At 31.6% G+C, this 16925-nt stretch overlaps 1 protein-coding gene across 3 annotated transcripts in view; it reads right to left on the bottom strand.

Annotated features, from left to right (window-relative positions):
* The window catches only part of LOC118202356 (carnitine O-palmitoyltransferase 1, liver isoform-like), a 130135-nt gene that overhangs the window by 26265 nt on the left and 86945 nt on the right, over positions 1–16925 (bottom strand). For all 3 annotated transcript variants that reach the window (XM_085824670.1, XM_085824671.1, XM_085824672.1), the window contains exons 9-12: positions 14770–14818; positions 14520–14649; positions 6854–6993; positions 1473–1672 (exon numbers count right to left, since the gene is read on the bottom strand). In XM_085824670.1, the coding sequence (XP_085680796.1) occupies positions 1473–1672; positions 6854–6993; positions 14520–14649; positions 14770–14818 (519 nt within the window). The remainder of the gene's footprint in view (positions 1–1472; positions 1673–6853; positions 6994–14519; positions 14650–14769; positions 14819–16925) is intronic.

Genomic DNA, 16925 nt, shown 5'->3' with positions numbered 1-16925 from the left:
TTTATGTATATGTTTAACAAAGTCTGTTGAACTACGTTATTATTTTGAATAAATTCCTCATAAAATTGTATTAAATGCATTAATAATTACAAATTTATATTAAATTTTTCTCTACATATACATATATTAAATAACTTGTATATATATCAAATGAATAAGTAATTTACTGTTTCCCACAGTCAATTTTCTTTTCATAGAAGTTTATAAAATTTGGCCCCAAAAAACTCACTTTCTTATGCCAATGCTGTTTCCTGCCGCTGAGTGCCAAAAAAACAAATGGTATAAGAATAATTTGTAAAATCTGGTGACCTGAAGTTGCACATCAGCACAATCAAGGGATTCTCAAATCTTAAGCTAACAGTGACTAATTCTACATTTTATTATAAGGTGTCACATTTCACTTAAAGAAAATTATATTCAATTTAATGATCTTCAGATGTTTGCTGACCTTTACAGACCATCAAGTTAAATGACTTAATTCATTTTTTTCGCACCTGGCAAAACTCTTACTGCAAAATCACATTAATAATATGGGATTCTAACTTCATAGTCTAACATTTATCTTGTGCATTATCTAATTTTTTAACTGTTTACTGCACGAGCAAAATTAATGGAACTCTTGCCACTTTGTTTTTGTGAAAGTGATACGAACGAGATGTTAAATATGTATTAATAGACGAACGATGTTGTATATGATTTAACGTTTCATTAAATTTGTTTGTTTCAAGAAGAGTTGTAACTTGCCCAAGACAAAAATCTACAACAACTACAAGTTTTCAAACAAAAACCGAAAGCTGATGTGCTATAGTAGTCAACAGAAAAAAGTTTCATCCATTCATATGATAAAACTAGATTGAATATTACAAGCTAATTAAACAAAATTAAAAAAGCTAATTAAAACAAAAATATCTGAGAAGGCATCAAGAGAAAAATGTCTTGCAGAGATTTCTGAATTCCAAAGGGACAGATTTCTATTAAGATGAATTTGTAACAGAATTACACTGAGCACCACAGCATTTACTTTAACTAAAAATATGATGTGGACACCACATTGCCAATGTGCAGTTTAAGTTTCACATGTGCATATAGGTTACGTTTCTTAAGATAGCAAACATTTTCTTGATTTTTGACTGATGACTATTTTCAATCTTCTGCCTTATGGCAATTAACAAAAAAAGTGCAGGTCTACAGTTCACCAGTGACCACTAGAAACTGCCTATTTAAAATTAATTTCCAGAATGTTTCTATATGTTGTGTATTTTTAATAAATTGCTTACAAAATTTTATTAAATAAAATAATAAACAAATTGGTGGTATCATGTTTTTGCAACCAGCTGTTTCTTGCTTAAGGTTGCTATAAAGCAGAAGTACCAAAGCTTCATTAGTTCTAAAACATTTTATATTGTAAACAAATTAAAATTATATACTACACATAAAACCACATAATATTTAAGAGCACGGATAGGACTTACTCTCGAGACATCGTATACTCCCACATGTGAGCCATGGCAGGTGCATCGGCCACTGTGTGTTCACAATTCAGGCCACAAGTTCCATTAGCAAACACAATCAGGTTTAAACTTTTGTCAAACCAAATGCTTTTGCCATCTCCATGCAAGAGAAACTTTCCTTTTTCTGTTAGACTATTAGGTACATAGTCTGTTAGGGTCACCTAAGAATAATTAAACAAACAGTTCACATTACAAAATGAATATTAAAAAAAATTCTGCAAAAATCAACCAAAAAGAAAAGATTACACAGCATTTTAGTTAGGAAGAAAAGTTATTAATAGTTGATTATCTGAAACTCTTAATCAAAAGTTTATAATGTATTTTCTTTCTCCTTTCTCCATGCGTTCATGGTGTAAAGTTAGCACACTCGGCACGTATTCAAAAGGTGGTGTATTGAATTATGGCAAAGCACACGAGGGCTATCTGCCTAAGGGGAGGGATACCTTCGTGGAGGATTTTCTAAGGGAAACTGGCTCGTATACACGTTACACATGGGGAAAACCACGAAAACACCCATGCAGCCAGCCCGTTCGCGGGATTTGAACCTCGGAGCGAACTACCAGTGTTCAGCGACTTTACCGCTCGGCCGCTGGTAAGCTCGTATTCAAAAGGTCCAAGCTCGAGTCCAGGCAAGGACATTGCTCATTTCTTGTGTCTCCTGCTTCAAAATCACCTAATGACACTATAGTGGCACCCGAACTAAAAAGTGGTGGATGATGATTCTTCACCACCAGGATTTGGCAACTAGGTCCCCTACTGCCCAGTCTTCCTTTAAAAGGGAGAGTATATAAGGTATTTTCTCCCTCCTTTCTGCATGCTTTCGTGGCCTAATGGTAGTAAACTCGCCCCATATTCGAGAGGTCCAGGTTCGAGTCCCGGAGAGGGCATTGCTCCTTTCTCACATCTCCAGCATTAAAATAACCTAATGACACTACAAGTTCATTTTTTGAACTGTTCACATTCTTCTGGAGTTACTGGTGAAGTGACACTAATCAAAATACTAACAAGTTGACTGGTGAAGCAACAGTAATCATAATATTAACAAGGCATCTCTTATCTTTTGCAGGAAATTTATCAATTTTGTCATCATCATCTTCAGAAAGTTTATCATGTGATCTGCTTGGATCTCTTCCAGAAAGCAATAGGCAAATATCTTCTCTCAAGAAACAGGTTTAAAAGGTATTATTTCCTTATTACTTTATTACAATATTTGTTAATTACTACAGCTTGAGGTATTTTTTCAATATTCATCCAAGCATTAAATTCCTCACAATTCATGTTAGTTTGCGATACTTTTAATTTTTCTTTTCTTTTATTATTTGTTAAAGTTTGGCATGCTCAAAAGAGTTTTTTATTGCCTGAGATGTGGCATAAAGATTTTAATGTTGCCTTAAATTAAAATCAAGAAGCTTGGAGACTTACCCTATTACTTAGTCATTTGGTAATCGCTCTGTTTTGTTTCAACCTGATCTGCCCATTTTATCTTTTATTTGGTAGCATTATTTCAGTTTAAAAAATTCATTCTACAAAATGTTGATAATATTAACAAACTTGTTGATGTTAAATATGCAACATTTTTTTAAATGTTTTTGTATACGAACAGCGAGATTTTGGTAAATTCGATAAAGATATCCTAATGATAACATTAACCATGATCATATTAAATGGCACTTTCTATTTACATTCTACAAACTTTTCAGAAATTGAAAATATTTAAATTACAATATGTAAGGAAAAACATACAAATATTACTTTATAAAAGACTGATTTTTTTTTTTTTTTTGCATAACACTAAGACAAACATGATATATAATAATAATTTTAAAGAAAATACATTGAAATATTTTACAATATCAAAACTACAGCCATATTTCATATTTATTAAGACTGTTCTCATAATTTCTACTGAAAAATTAACTATTATAAACAGTGCAAATGCACTGTCAGAAAAAGTCACACAAATAGTAATAATTACAAACAAAATATTTTTAAATCTTTAAATATTAGGCTAAAGTAATAGGTAAATAAAGAACTTCTGTAAGTAGAATGCAGCCTCCAACATGCATTGTTGAGCAGCCAGCACTGTTGATACATATATTGTAATATCATAAGGATTATAGTGGTAAGTAAATAAATTCCTAATTTTAGTTTTGGGCCCCCCATTACACATTTCCATGCAAGACTTTTAAATTACAAATATTATATTGGTCTCTAAGTTTTTAGTTTGAAGAAGGCAGGGATGTTTCTAAGTGCATGTCTGTATGTGAAAAGAAGCACGCAAAATACGAGTATATAGTGAACTGAAAGTCCTCTAACAGGTTGATGGTAAGGATGGAAGACTCTAAAACTTCTCTCCAGGATGTTTTTTCTCACCCTGGAACAGAACTACACAGTTACTGCAATGGGATTGTACTTGTGCAATCAATGGTGAAATTTTATCCCATCTACTTGCACCCACACCTTTAATTTTCTTCTGACCCCCCCCCCATGGGTATAGTGGTTAAAGTTGTTGAGCTGCTGACTGCCATATCGCCCCTCTCTTCAGTTTTCTTCATCATAATTGGAATGGAACTGCATAATTAGACAGGTGAGACTTCATCTGTACCACCAGCACCAGTGTCCTGCCCACTTCTACTTGTATCTGTAATTTTCTGCTTTAGATAGTCCTTATTAAAAAAATTAAGAGAGAAAAGAGGGAAATATGTGTACATATGCATGCCATAAAAAGTGCAAGGACTTAGACAAAGCTATTTCTATGCAGGGCAGTTTCTGTGTCTGCCTCGGTTCTCACCAATGATGCAGTAAAATGTCAAAATGATGAACAGGTAAATAAATTAAAAGTGCTGTCCATATTTGAAATAAAACAAACTAGACATTCCCAACCCTTTTTCTTGCATAAGCCCTTTTTGAAAAAATTATTTTCTTAATCAACTCTAACATTTTTCTCTTAATATACAATATAATCATCATGCATATAAATAACTTTAAACAAACAATTGGATTAAGAATATGAATAAAAGTTTTGAAAATTATTTTATTATATTTATGTTTCATTATTTCTTGTATTACCATTTTTAAAATTTTATGAACAATTTTCATAAACAAAATCACTGTAATATTTATTATTAATATTAATCACAGTAAAACTTTTAATTTAAAATTTATATATTTTAAACAATATTACTAATTTTTATAATATATTAAAAACATTTTTGTGTACTATTTCCATTATGTTTATTTTACATCATTTCTTCTTTATTACATGATATAGCTTTATATCAACAAACAATTAGCAATTTTATTAATATTTTTGGCAATCAATAGGATCTTGATTATAATGATAATTTGCTAGTGCACAACTGGTTATTGACCTCCTAATATCCCTAATACTCTTTAAAATTTCATTGACCCCCAGTTTAACATTTCACTGACCCTAATATCACCAGTGCTCTTTAAAATTTCATTGAGCACTGACTCTGTTGGAAAGTCTTGTTAACATTCAAAAGTGTTATTTTTTTCACTGACTAGTAGTAAAATCATTGATAATATACTTAAAGCCTATCATAAAAATTATTTGTATTTTATTCCTGGTAAAAAGTGTGCCACCCAATACAAACTGCCTCCACATAGCTATGCTACTTACTAAAGACACAGATGGCCACAGTTAGCTTGAAATGAAAAGTTTATCACTTTTATTATTAACTTTTCCACCTATTTGTCAAGACATAAAAATCAATCAATTCCTACATACAATGTAAATAAACTGATTTTTGGAATTATATTTTCCTAGAATTATTTATGAATACTGTTTGGAAATGGAATATTTACAGTGATGTGCAATTTGAAATTTGAATACATTAATTAGTCTACTTCGATTTAAACTCCCATACAAAAGCAACCATTTGTTTTGAAAATGAGAGCAGAGAGAAAGAAAAAATCTTTACACCAATAAGTACCACATGGCACCAGAAAATTTTGTCGAGATGAACAAAGCCCTGCCATATGCATCATGTGACATGCACGTGATGTGTCGAACTTTCTGGGAGGGGTATATAATTTGCCGTATCCTGAAGGTTACAGAAAAATATATCCTCCTTCACAGTAAACATTAAACTGACTTTTAGAGAATTAGTTCATTTAATCCAGCATTTCTCAAACTGAAGTCCTCAAAGCCCACCCTTGTGATAATTCTAGATTTTGTCTGTTAAAAAAAACACAAGATTTTGCATCATTTATTGCTGATGACATGTGGCTAAGTACACCAGCATATCTTTCAGACTTCCTATTCTTTTATCTATTCACAAAACTGAATAAATTAAATCTTGGTATACGTTCTAATATTTTGACTGTCCTCAGTGTTCATGAGAAATTAAAGGGGTTTGAGAGGAAACTTGGTTTATGGATTAGAAGAACTTTCCAGCCTTAGAATCTTTTTTAGTAGAAAATGATACTGTTATTGGAAAATAGTTATGCAATGACATAGGTTCACATCTTGAAACTCTGATATCACAATTTGAAATTTATTTTCCAAATGATAAATGAAACAAATTTTCATGAGTTTTTGATCCTTTACATTGTCATTTTGAAACTAATGGACTGTCACTGAGTAAAACAGAACACTTAAATGAACTCTGAAATGACACTTAATTTAAAGTGAAATTCAGGACAGAAGATATGGTTCATTTCGGGACCTCATAAACAGTACAAATGGAATACAGTAAACTGTACACTCGTGCTTTGCAAAATTACAATTCAGTTTGCTTCTACAGCTTTTACATAGCTATGTGAGAAAGGGTTTTCGACAAAGACAGTAACAGATTTTTAATAAATGATAAAATGCTTTTCTTTTTGGGCAATTTCAATAAAAATGACAGTTACACTTGTTAGGAATAACTTCTTGAGTTAAATACCCTCACATAGGTTCAAGGATCTAGCTTCAAACCTGAAAATAAACCAGGGAAGCTGAAAAGCTAATTATGAAAGAACTCATTCTCAATCACACCGAGCATACTATAAAAATTTTATTTGATGCTGTTCCAAATAGTGTTAGGAAAACTAAACTCTGAAGGTCCTACAAAAAAAAAAAAAAAAAAAAAAAAAAAAAAAATCTCAATAAATTCAATGCCAGTTACTGCAAAGAGCACAACAAGCTAAAGAAGTCTAATATTATTTAAACACTATTATGTTTTTTTGGTGAAACCATGTTGAAAGCAATTGTACCATTGTAAATGTACGTAGACGATTTTTATTCCCTACTAATGGTAGTTAACTGATGAAAACAAAATTAAAAAATATATCCAAGATATAATACAACAGAAAAAGTAAAATAAAAATGCACTTACACAGAAAACGGCTTTTTCGATAATTCTTCTGCTGTCTCGGTTAACTCCAGAACTTAGATATTTTTTGCGAATATTTGCCCACTGAGAACGTTTCAAGGCAGTCAGCGCAGCAATAGACTTTTCAAAGTCAGAATAACAATCTGAAAGAAAATAACATGCAAAGTTATTAACATAAAAAAAAGGAATATAAACAATCAAATAAAAGAAGCGGCTTTACATATTACGTCACAACATGAAACTGTCACCATGTAGCATGATTTAGAAAGTATTATGGATGAGTGTGATGTCACAACATACTCATGGCATGTGCACTTTCTTCTGATGTAAACCCACTTTATTCTTGATACACCACCTTTGTTTGGGTGTATTTTAGAAGATAAATTAATTGCTATTGCTGCATTAATTTTTGCATGTTGAAAAATATGTATCCGAAGGCACTCTGATTCATTTACAGCTGTTAGAAAGAATTAAGATCTATTGAATGGAGGCTTAATACAGCCAACAAAACAGTAACTTGTTGGAACTGCAGGAAATTTGCACTCATAGCATTCTAAATAGAGATTACAGCAAAATTGGAAGGCCTAACAATATAGCTCCACCCGTGTGGTGACCGCGTGTGAAAGAATAGTCCCAATGTAGCTCATGCGTGTTGTAAAAAGCACCCTGCCCCTGGGGATTATATCAGGGGACTGGTCCTCCAAGTTGGGGGTTGGGCTAACTACCCCATCCCGTAAAAAATCTCACTGTTAAGAAATCCAAAGATAGAATTAGCCGGACTGCTTCTACTGGAAAATGACTTGGATATGGCCTAGGGACTCTCCGTTTTAGAACTCTGAATGTCCGAACACTGTACTACAGTAGGAGACTGCAATTTCTTATAGAAGAATTTGACAAATATAATATGGATCTACTTGCCATTCAGGAAATGTGATGGCTTGGGGAAGGTACCATTGAGAAAAGAAACCACACGGTTTACTATAGCTGTGATGCGAAAAAACATGTTTTTGGTACTGGTCTCTTATTGAACAAAAGTTTAAAACACTTAGTGATTGATTTTGTTCCTAAATCACCCCGACTTTGCAAAATTCGGCTAAGAGGAAAGTTTTTTAATTATAGTATTATCAATGGATATGCACCTATAGAGGACAAGGAAGAGGAGGAGCAGGAAATTTTTTATGAGGAACTTTCTATGTTATACAGACCTTGTCCCAAGCATGACATTAAAACTGTCATGGGAGATATGAATGCTAAATTGGGTAAAGAGGATTAATTTAGACCAACAATTGGAAAGCATGGCTTACATGATAGTACTAATCACAATGGACAACAATTAGTACTTTTTGCTGCTGAACACAACATGATAATTTCACACACTATGTTCAGCCACAATAGAATACACAAGATGACTTGGTGTTCACCTGATGGAGAAACCTGGAATCAAATTGATCACGTACTCATCGGATTCTAGGCATTCTTCCGATATCCAGGATGTTAGAACTTACCAAGGCGTCACCTGCGATTCCGACCACTTGTTGGTTATTGCTAAACTAATTGCTAAAATTTGAAACGCTCAAAAGATACAGGGAGAAAGACAGAAAAGGTTTGATTGTGAAAAGCTGAAAATTGAGGCAATTGAACAAAATTTCCAGTCTTCACTCAGGGAAGAACTAAGATCTAAAAACATGACTGAACTGGAAACCGTGGAAAATAAGTGGAGCTTGCTCAAAGTCTCGATCATATGTTCAGCTGACAACACACTGGGATATATGGAAAAACCCAAACCAAGGGATTAGTTTGATAATGAATGCTTCCTTGTAACACAGGCAAAAAGAGCTGCTTATAAAAATATGGTCCAAAAGCAACATTCAAGACTCTCTGTTGAGGAATATAAGAGATCTAGAAAACAGGAGAAGATCCACCGTCTTAAGAAAAGACATTTTCACGACGACCTATTTAAGGAAGTTGAACATCTGAGGGGGTCCAATGAAAACCATGCTTTCTATCATGAAATTAATTTTGGCCACAAAGATTTTAATCCTAGAACTACTGCCTGTAGAGATAAAAACAACATCATCCTAAATGACAGAAAAGAGGTACTCCACAGGTGGAATGAGCACTTTCGTAATTTGTTGAATGAATGACCATACGCGGGATGGGTCTTCAACCTACCCAAATACCTCTGTAAACACCAATAGTATCCCGCCACCATCTTTGGCAGAAGTTTTAGAGAAGGAACTAAAAAGCTAAAAAATAACAAGGCCCCAGACCCTGACTTAATTACTTCAGAACTCATTAAAAGTGCTGCAGGTCAGAACATTGAGGAAATACACCACCTCATCGAATCAGTTTGGAACCAAGAAGTTTTACCCGAAGATTGGAAACTGAGCCTGTAAATAACTTTTTCCTATAAATAAAAAGGAGGCATTTTGGAATGTACCAACTACAGGGGAATCAGTCTCTTTTGTGTTTTCTACAAACTATTTTCCAATATACTTTTTAGTAGACTTGTAACTTATACAGAAAATACTGTGGGTGATTTACCAATGTGGTTTCCGCAAAGGAAGATCTACAGCAGAACAAATCTTTAACATTAGGCAAATTTTGGAAAAAACTAATGAATATGGCATTGCAATGCATCACCTTTTTGTTGATTTTAAGACTGCCTAAGATTCAATAAAAAGAAAATATTTAATTGAAGCTATGAGAGAATTCGCAATACCTGAAAAACTTATAAATTTGGTCACCATTACTCTTATTAAGACAAAACTTAGGGTTAAAATCCAGAATAATCTTTCTGAGCCTATTGTTGTTTCAAATGGGCTCAGACAGGGTGATGCACTCGTCTGCTTGCTTTTTAACCTTGCCCTCCAAAAAATCATAAAAGACTCCAACATTAATACTCGTGGAACTATCTTTAACAAAGCTGTTCAGATTTTTGCGTTTGCTGATGATATTGACATAGTCACATGCAGTCCCGAGTCACTTAGAGAGGATTTTACATCTCTACAAGCTGCAGCCAGCAAAAATAAAACTAAATACATGCCATGTGGTAATAACAGCAATCCCTATTTTGAAATTGAGAATTACAAATTCGAAACTGTTAGCAAATTTAAATATTTAGAATCAGCGGTTAATACTCTCAATGATTTAATGCCCAAGATCCGTAGTAGAGTCACAGATACTAATCGATGTTTTTTCGGCCTAAAAAAATACTTGAAGTCTAACTTCATTGGCAGAAAAACGAAGATTTTAATTTACAAAAGCTTAATCAGACCCATTCTTACATACTCTGCTGAGACCTGGGTGATGACAGAAAAAGCTAAAAGTATTATTTGTGTCTTTGAAAGAAAAATTTTGAGAAGTATTTTTGGTGGCATAAAATGCAACAATATCTGGAGAGGAAGAACTAACTCTGAACTCCATAAATGCTTTAAAGAAATAGATATAGTAAAATACAAAGGATTCAGAGAATTAAATGGGCAGGACACCTATGCAGAATGGATGAAAATCGAGCAACTAAAAAGATCTTCTCAACCAGACCATTTGGCACCAGAAAAAGAGTGAGACCTAAACTTAGATGGCTCGACTGTTTGGAAACAGACTTAAGAATTTTAAAGTGGTCCATGGCCAAGAGCTTGGAATTTGATTCTGAGGAAGGCAAGGGCCCATCCTGGATTGTCTGGCCATTGAAGAAGAAAAACAATATAGCTGAAATCGAAGAAAGCCTTTTCATAAAGTGGGTCAAATACTTCCACAACAGTGGCCTTTTGGTGGATGGCACAGAGAGATTTGTAAATTTTTTACTGTAAAAAGTGTAGCTGAGAATTTCATAGGAATGAATACCATAACTTTAGAGCAGGATCTCCGTTAACTTTCATGATCCACATGATAAAATGTAAATACCAAAGCAGAAAAGCATCCTCATAACAATTTACAAGTGAAGAAAAGTTTCATATTTAATTTCACTAAATTTTTACAAACATTGTTAGCATAAATTGTATTTCTAAATTAGCAGTTCTCAAAATATGATAATCAAGAAGATATACAAGCAATTCTCAAGGGAAAGCTCACAATACAATTAGAGAACAAAATGCAGTAAAAAATGTTTTTAAATAAATTCTCTTCTGTTTAATGGATACACTTATTAATGTGATAATTATGTTGTTAATCAAACTGCAATCTCCTCTTTAAAGCATACTTATATAACAATACAGATTTCAACATTTTACGTTTCTGTTATCATTCAAAGCATTGGAATCTGAGCTAAATTCTAATGTGTAACTTCAACTCAATTTTCAATTTAATTTCAGTTTTCCTTTGTTCTTTGCTCCTTCTTTTTCCATAAACTAATGGATTAATCAAAAACACTCAGCTTTTTAAATGCCAAAAACCTGAACTGGAAAATATAACTAAATCCAGTAAACATAATAGAAGGAAGAAATATTCCTTAACCTATGGATGGTAGATCTTTTTACACATAAGTTTCATAAACCAGCAGAAATCTCAGTGCAATGGTACAGAAGTACATGCAATCCTGAATGCTTAAAATCTTTTCAACCAGAAAATAAGTTATAAACAATATTTTTAAGCGTTACTTGACATGAGATTTTATCAACAATTTACTGAAATAAATTTTAATACAAAACATGAAATCAAGTAAATTAATAACTGCACAAAAGTTCTTTTTAGAAAGTTAAGACAAAATATAAAATAGAAAAAAGATGAAAAATTAGGATCACCTAAAAGAGCATTTTTACAGTTTAAAATGTTTTATACATAAAGATCATCAATAGAGATGGCTCAGGTGGACTAGATGAATCCCACATGACTAAATCTGACTAGATGAATGAACATTTAGAATAACATGGGAACATTCTATATGATATATCTATTCGGAAAGTGTATAAATATAGAAAAAAAAATTATGAATAAAAAAGCACTTTTTAGATAATGGAATTTAAGTGGAAATTAAAAACAAAATATCTATTACCAAAAATAAAAATTTCTACTTAAAAGAAGCTGTAATTTATTTTTTAGGCGGCCATAAATTGGCAAAAGTCACTAATATGGCATTAAATAAATTTTTTATCAGAGAATACTGATACCATCTGATGAGAAACTCAGTAAATATTACAGAGCATTATTTAGTAGACCACTTTCTTATATTACAATATATTTATTTAATATAATTTTATGGATAGTTTTTTATTATCTGCATTCCTACCGAAAAGTTGCAGAAAAGTATCAAGGAGACAAAGCTGTATGCCATCAAAATCATTATAAGGCAACCCACAATATCACCAAAAAATGTTTATGTGGGAACCCATGTATAATAGCACATCTGTTTTGGCCAGTGCACAATGCTCAAGTTGTACAGATGACCATTCATTTTAATTTTTTTTTTTTTATGTTTTTGAAATAAAAACAGATCACTGTGTACAAGGGAAGAACAACAGTACAAAAAATTACAGAAGAATTTCTCGAAAAATGCAAGTGCTTCATTACCGATGTTTCTTGCTTTTTAAATTGTATTGATTGATTACTGTTGTGTGGAATTAATGTATTGCCATTCTGAAAACAGTAGTGGCTTTTCCCACATTAGCCTGAGGAAAATCAATCACCAATCAGTTAAGGCATTTTCGGTTGGGTGCAGATAATCAGAAAATACCTTTTATGCAATTGTAATATTGTAATGTTTATGTTAATCTGAATCTTAACTGCATATAACATTTTTTTCATGTAAAAAGGACAAAACCATAATAATACATATTAGATCATGGCCGTAACTACCACAAAGGTGACCTAGGTTGTACCCCTGGGCCTCCAAATGAGGGAAACTCCAGATCTATTATCAGCATATGGATTACTATAGAATACCTTGTGTCAAATTACTGAAACATGAAGAAAATCTAGAGATTTGGTGCCTATTGCTTCAGTGATCTTTGAGCCTTGGGAAGTAGTTACACAGTTTTGCTACAGTTAAATTAAGAAAGTGAAAAAAACATTACAATAAATTATGCGAACATGAGCCATTAAAAGATTCAGAATATTACAGTAACTGTGTTTTACCCAACAACACATATTTTATGCAGCACGTTTTGCCATCTTTTCCAAGGCATTTCCCTTTTAGTTATCTTTAACTAAATCATCGTTTAAAGAAGAGCTTGAAAAAATTATTATCTTCAAAGGAATAACAGAACTGCTAACAATAAATCGCAGTTCACTTAACACAACAGTTCCTGTAACTATCGCTAAGGCTGAATTGACCATTCTCAGAACTAATATTAATATAAAATTATTGACAAAGTAATATGGGGCAGAGAAGGTTCAGTTTAACTTCAACTGAGAATAGTCAAACCCAAAAAATTAACCTTGATAAAATATTTAATGACTTTGTTTTCTTAACAGTTAGAAAATGAATTTTTGTAATCCAAGTGTGAAAATAAAGTATATTAATGAAAGTGCTTGCTAGCAAACATTGTATCTTGATTATAATCCATATTTTTCACGATCTGTGTGATGGGAAATAACTTTGGATATTATAATATGTTTGACTTAACAGGATTAAACAGGAATAAAAAATAACATAAATGCACAATAAAGAGGCGATTATTGAAATTTTTTCATTTGATTAAAATATATAAAGCCATTTTAATTATTAAGAAATGATTATTCATAATTAGGGAAAAAGTGGTTAAAATTAGAAGATACAAAGATGAGGCCATGTTATCCTTTGTTGCCCCAAGGCCCCCAGTATTTAGTTACAATTCGGTATTAAATATAGAAAAGATTAGCTAAGAAGTCCTTTAGCATATTAGATTATAACTATTTCTCGGTATAAAAAATCAGCTAAAATTACATATATAATCTAAAAATGCAAGTATGGTTAAGTCACATTTGCATTTTAAAAGACTTTATTTTTTTATATTTAAAACAACACAATATTATTTATGTCTCCAAAAGAAAAAGGTGTTTACATAAGATCCAACTTATCAAAATAAAAAGATGTGATTAAACAAAACTAAAGGTTTCCATTAATTTTCAACAGATGAAAAAATATAATATTTTTTTATCTACACTTATGATATGAGTAAATTATAAATTCCAATTGTACTTTTAGAATTTATTTTTTTTCATATATATTTTTTTGTAAAATACTATGGCTTTTTAATTTACTAACTAAAAAGCTTGATATATATTTTTAAAAAGGAACATGAGTTTAACATAAAATTTCTACCAGAATGCAACAGAATATATTCACTGGAAAATAAAACAGAAAAAAAGTAGTACCTTTAAAAGTAGTTCTTTAAGAATCTTACTTTTTCATATTATTTTTAAATACTATGGATTTTTAATTTTCTAAATAAAAAGTTATGTATAGAATTTTAAAAAAGAAAACAGGCCTTAACACAAAACTGTTACTAGAAAGTAACAATATATTCACTAGAAAATGAAACAGAAAAGATATTAGTACTTTAAGAATCCTACTTTTTCACATCTAATTTATTTTAAAATGCTATGGATTTTTAATTTTCTAAATAAAAAGGTGTGTATATGTTTTTAAAAAAGAACATAAGTTTAACTCAAAATTACTACTAGAATTTAAGAGAATGTATTCATTGGGAAATAAACAGAAAAGAAATCAAAAGGCAAAATCATATCTTACCCAACTGATTTTCTGCATCTTTGACAATCCAATTTAGTTGCTCTTCTAACGTAGTTGGTGAAAGAAACTTATTTTTTGAATCACAGATATCCAACTTGTAATAAATTCCTTTCACACACACAACAATGTGCTGAAAATTTAAATTGACTATCAAAATAAATATATTTACATGACCTGGAATATTAATATACTTATATAATCAGAATATCATTTAAATAAATTTTTAGAACAGACATAAATTATTTCTAACCTTTGAATCTTCACAATGTAGAATTTTATCAGCATCCTCACCAGGAATTCTAAATGAAAAAGAAAGAAGGAAAATATTTTATAAACTGCATAACTCAGCTACATTCAATATTTGTACCAATAAAGTTAAAATCTAAATTTTATTACTATTTTAACTTCGTTGTTAGTTTTATTTCATCTTGTGCTTTTAATTTTTAGGTGTCACTTTTGAGAAGATCTTAAATATTAATTTGTTTATTAATAGCATTTTAAAGGAAAAGTGAGATAATTTAATGTTAAATTTCTGCATAAATTTTACAAACAATAATTCTCAAAATGCATTTGTGAATTTAAGTACCTTACATCAATATTAGCTGCCCGAATGGGGTAGAAGTTAATGACTGCAACTACTGCACCAAAGGACTCGGATTTAAATTTTGGGGAGAAGGTTTGGATGTTTGTAAATGTATAGTGTCTTTGCAGTAAAGGGGCACTCTAAATATACATGGCAAGCTGAAAGTACTTTCATGCGGTTTGGTGGATGGGAAAAAAAGGTGGGAGACCCTTGGACACACTCCCCTGCAGTGCTCACTCTCAAAATAAGGAAAGAATTGGACAAAATCATGCTGTCACTTATATAGTACCCAAGGCTATTGCCAACAACAGACAATCTTTTTTCTCCTTCCACAATAAATTTTGTAGGATTGTTCTGATCAAGTCAGACAAGTGAGTTTAGTCACACACATCAACATAAAATAAAAAATTTAGCAGGTAACGAGATTCAAATATCTCGATATTATCATATGATGCTCATTTATTAAGCCATGCACTGGAAATACTATGCACTGGTTAAACAAACAGGGGATTCAATAATTCAACTTTAAAAGTAAATACATTAGCAACATATAGGGTCCTAATCGTGAAATTAAAGTCCTGATTCTATGAGACTGACCTGTCTAAAACATTATGACAAGGTTTTAAACATTTTTTTTTATTTAATCCTTAAACGAAGAGAAAGCGCAACTTCTGTATACAAGCAAATACTGCCACATGCTGGTATTTAAAATAACATAAGTTAAAATTTCAAATTAAAAGTAATATAGTCTCTGACTAAATTACCTTTAATTTGAAATGCAGACTATATTATCTTAATAAGAAGTCGGTATACGTAAGCTAGTTCATAAACTGCGGGTGAGGCTGCCATAAGCCCTAACACTAAAAGGTTTTAAAATCTGTGCTTAAAAACTCAACAAAATTTGCATTCTGCTGAGGACTATGAGAAAGGAATAGTAACAGAGATTTAAATCACAACAATTAGTTAACTGACATAAAATACTCTACAAATGTTAACATAATTCTACATTGATATATTATTTTTCAAATTCTTCTTTAAATCTATAATAAGGAACAAATTTGTTATCCGCATATTATTTTAAATTAGAGTTTTTATTTTCAACAAAAGAAATAGATTTAATTTTTTAAAAAAATGTCATTACAATATGTAACTGTTGGAAATAGAATTTGCATTTCTCCCGTTCGCGATTGCGCTGAGCAGAAAAGGTGACCTCTATAGATGCATGGAAGGTTCCTCCTGATGAAGAGAGACGAAGAGAGAATGGGTAGTGCGTCTTTCCGATTCTGATGGTGCCGAAGTGCGACCTTCGTGCTATGCCTATCTGATTGTGTTTTCTGATGTGGCCAGCAGCTGTGATTCTCTCAAGCGTTGTGCAGAAACGTGATATATGGAGTCCTAACAAGGAACAGCATAGTGGAGATAATCTACTCAAGATTCTGGATTATCTTTCTATATCGCTAAATAACTGCCTATATGAAAAGGACTGTTAAGCAGGATCAAAACACGTTGTACCAATCTAGTACATTATCCATTGCATAATTTCATTAATCTGTCATAGTCTAACATGATACGTTTCTCTATGTTATTAAATATTAAGGACAGAAAGTCACTGATTAAATCTTATGTTGATTTTCAACTTATTGCAATTTATATTTCTGTAGCAAAGAACCTCGGTTCTACACCCAACATTACACATAACTCTCAAGGTTCTTCAAAGAACACAAATCTTCAAAAACAACAGCAACAAAAAGAAAGAGATTTAGATGGATACAAAATATATCATTTGAAATATTAGTTTCAATAAACACTGAAATTATGTATTC

The sequence above is a fragment of the Stegodyphus dumicola genome, chromosome 10 (assembly GCF_044657685.1).
Source record: "Stegodyphus dumicola isolate Sdum_Otavi_A_Nest chromosome 10, ASM4465768v1".
In the NCBI taxonomy this organism is placed as follows: domain Eukaryota; kingdom Metazoa; phylum Arthropoda; class Arachnida; order Araneae; family Eresidae; genus Stegodyphus; species Stegodyphus dumicola.
The sequence above is the reverse complement of the archived record's forward strand: the minus strand, read 5'-3'. Positions and strand labels throughout refer to the sequence as shown.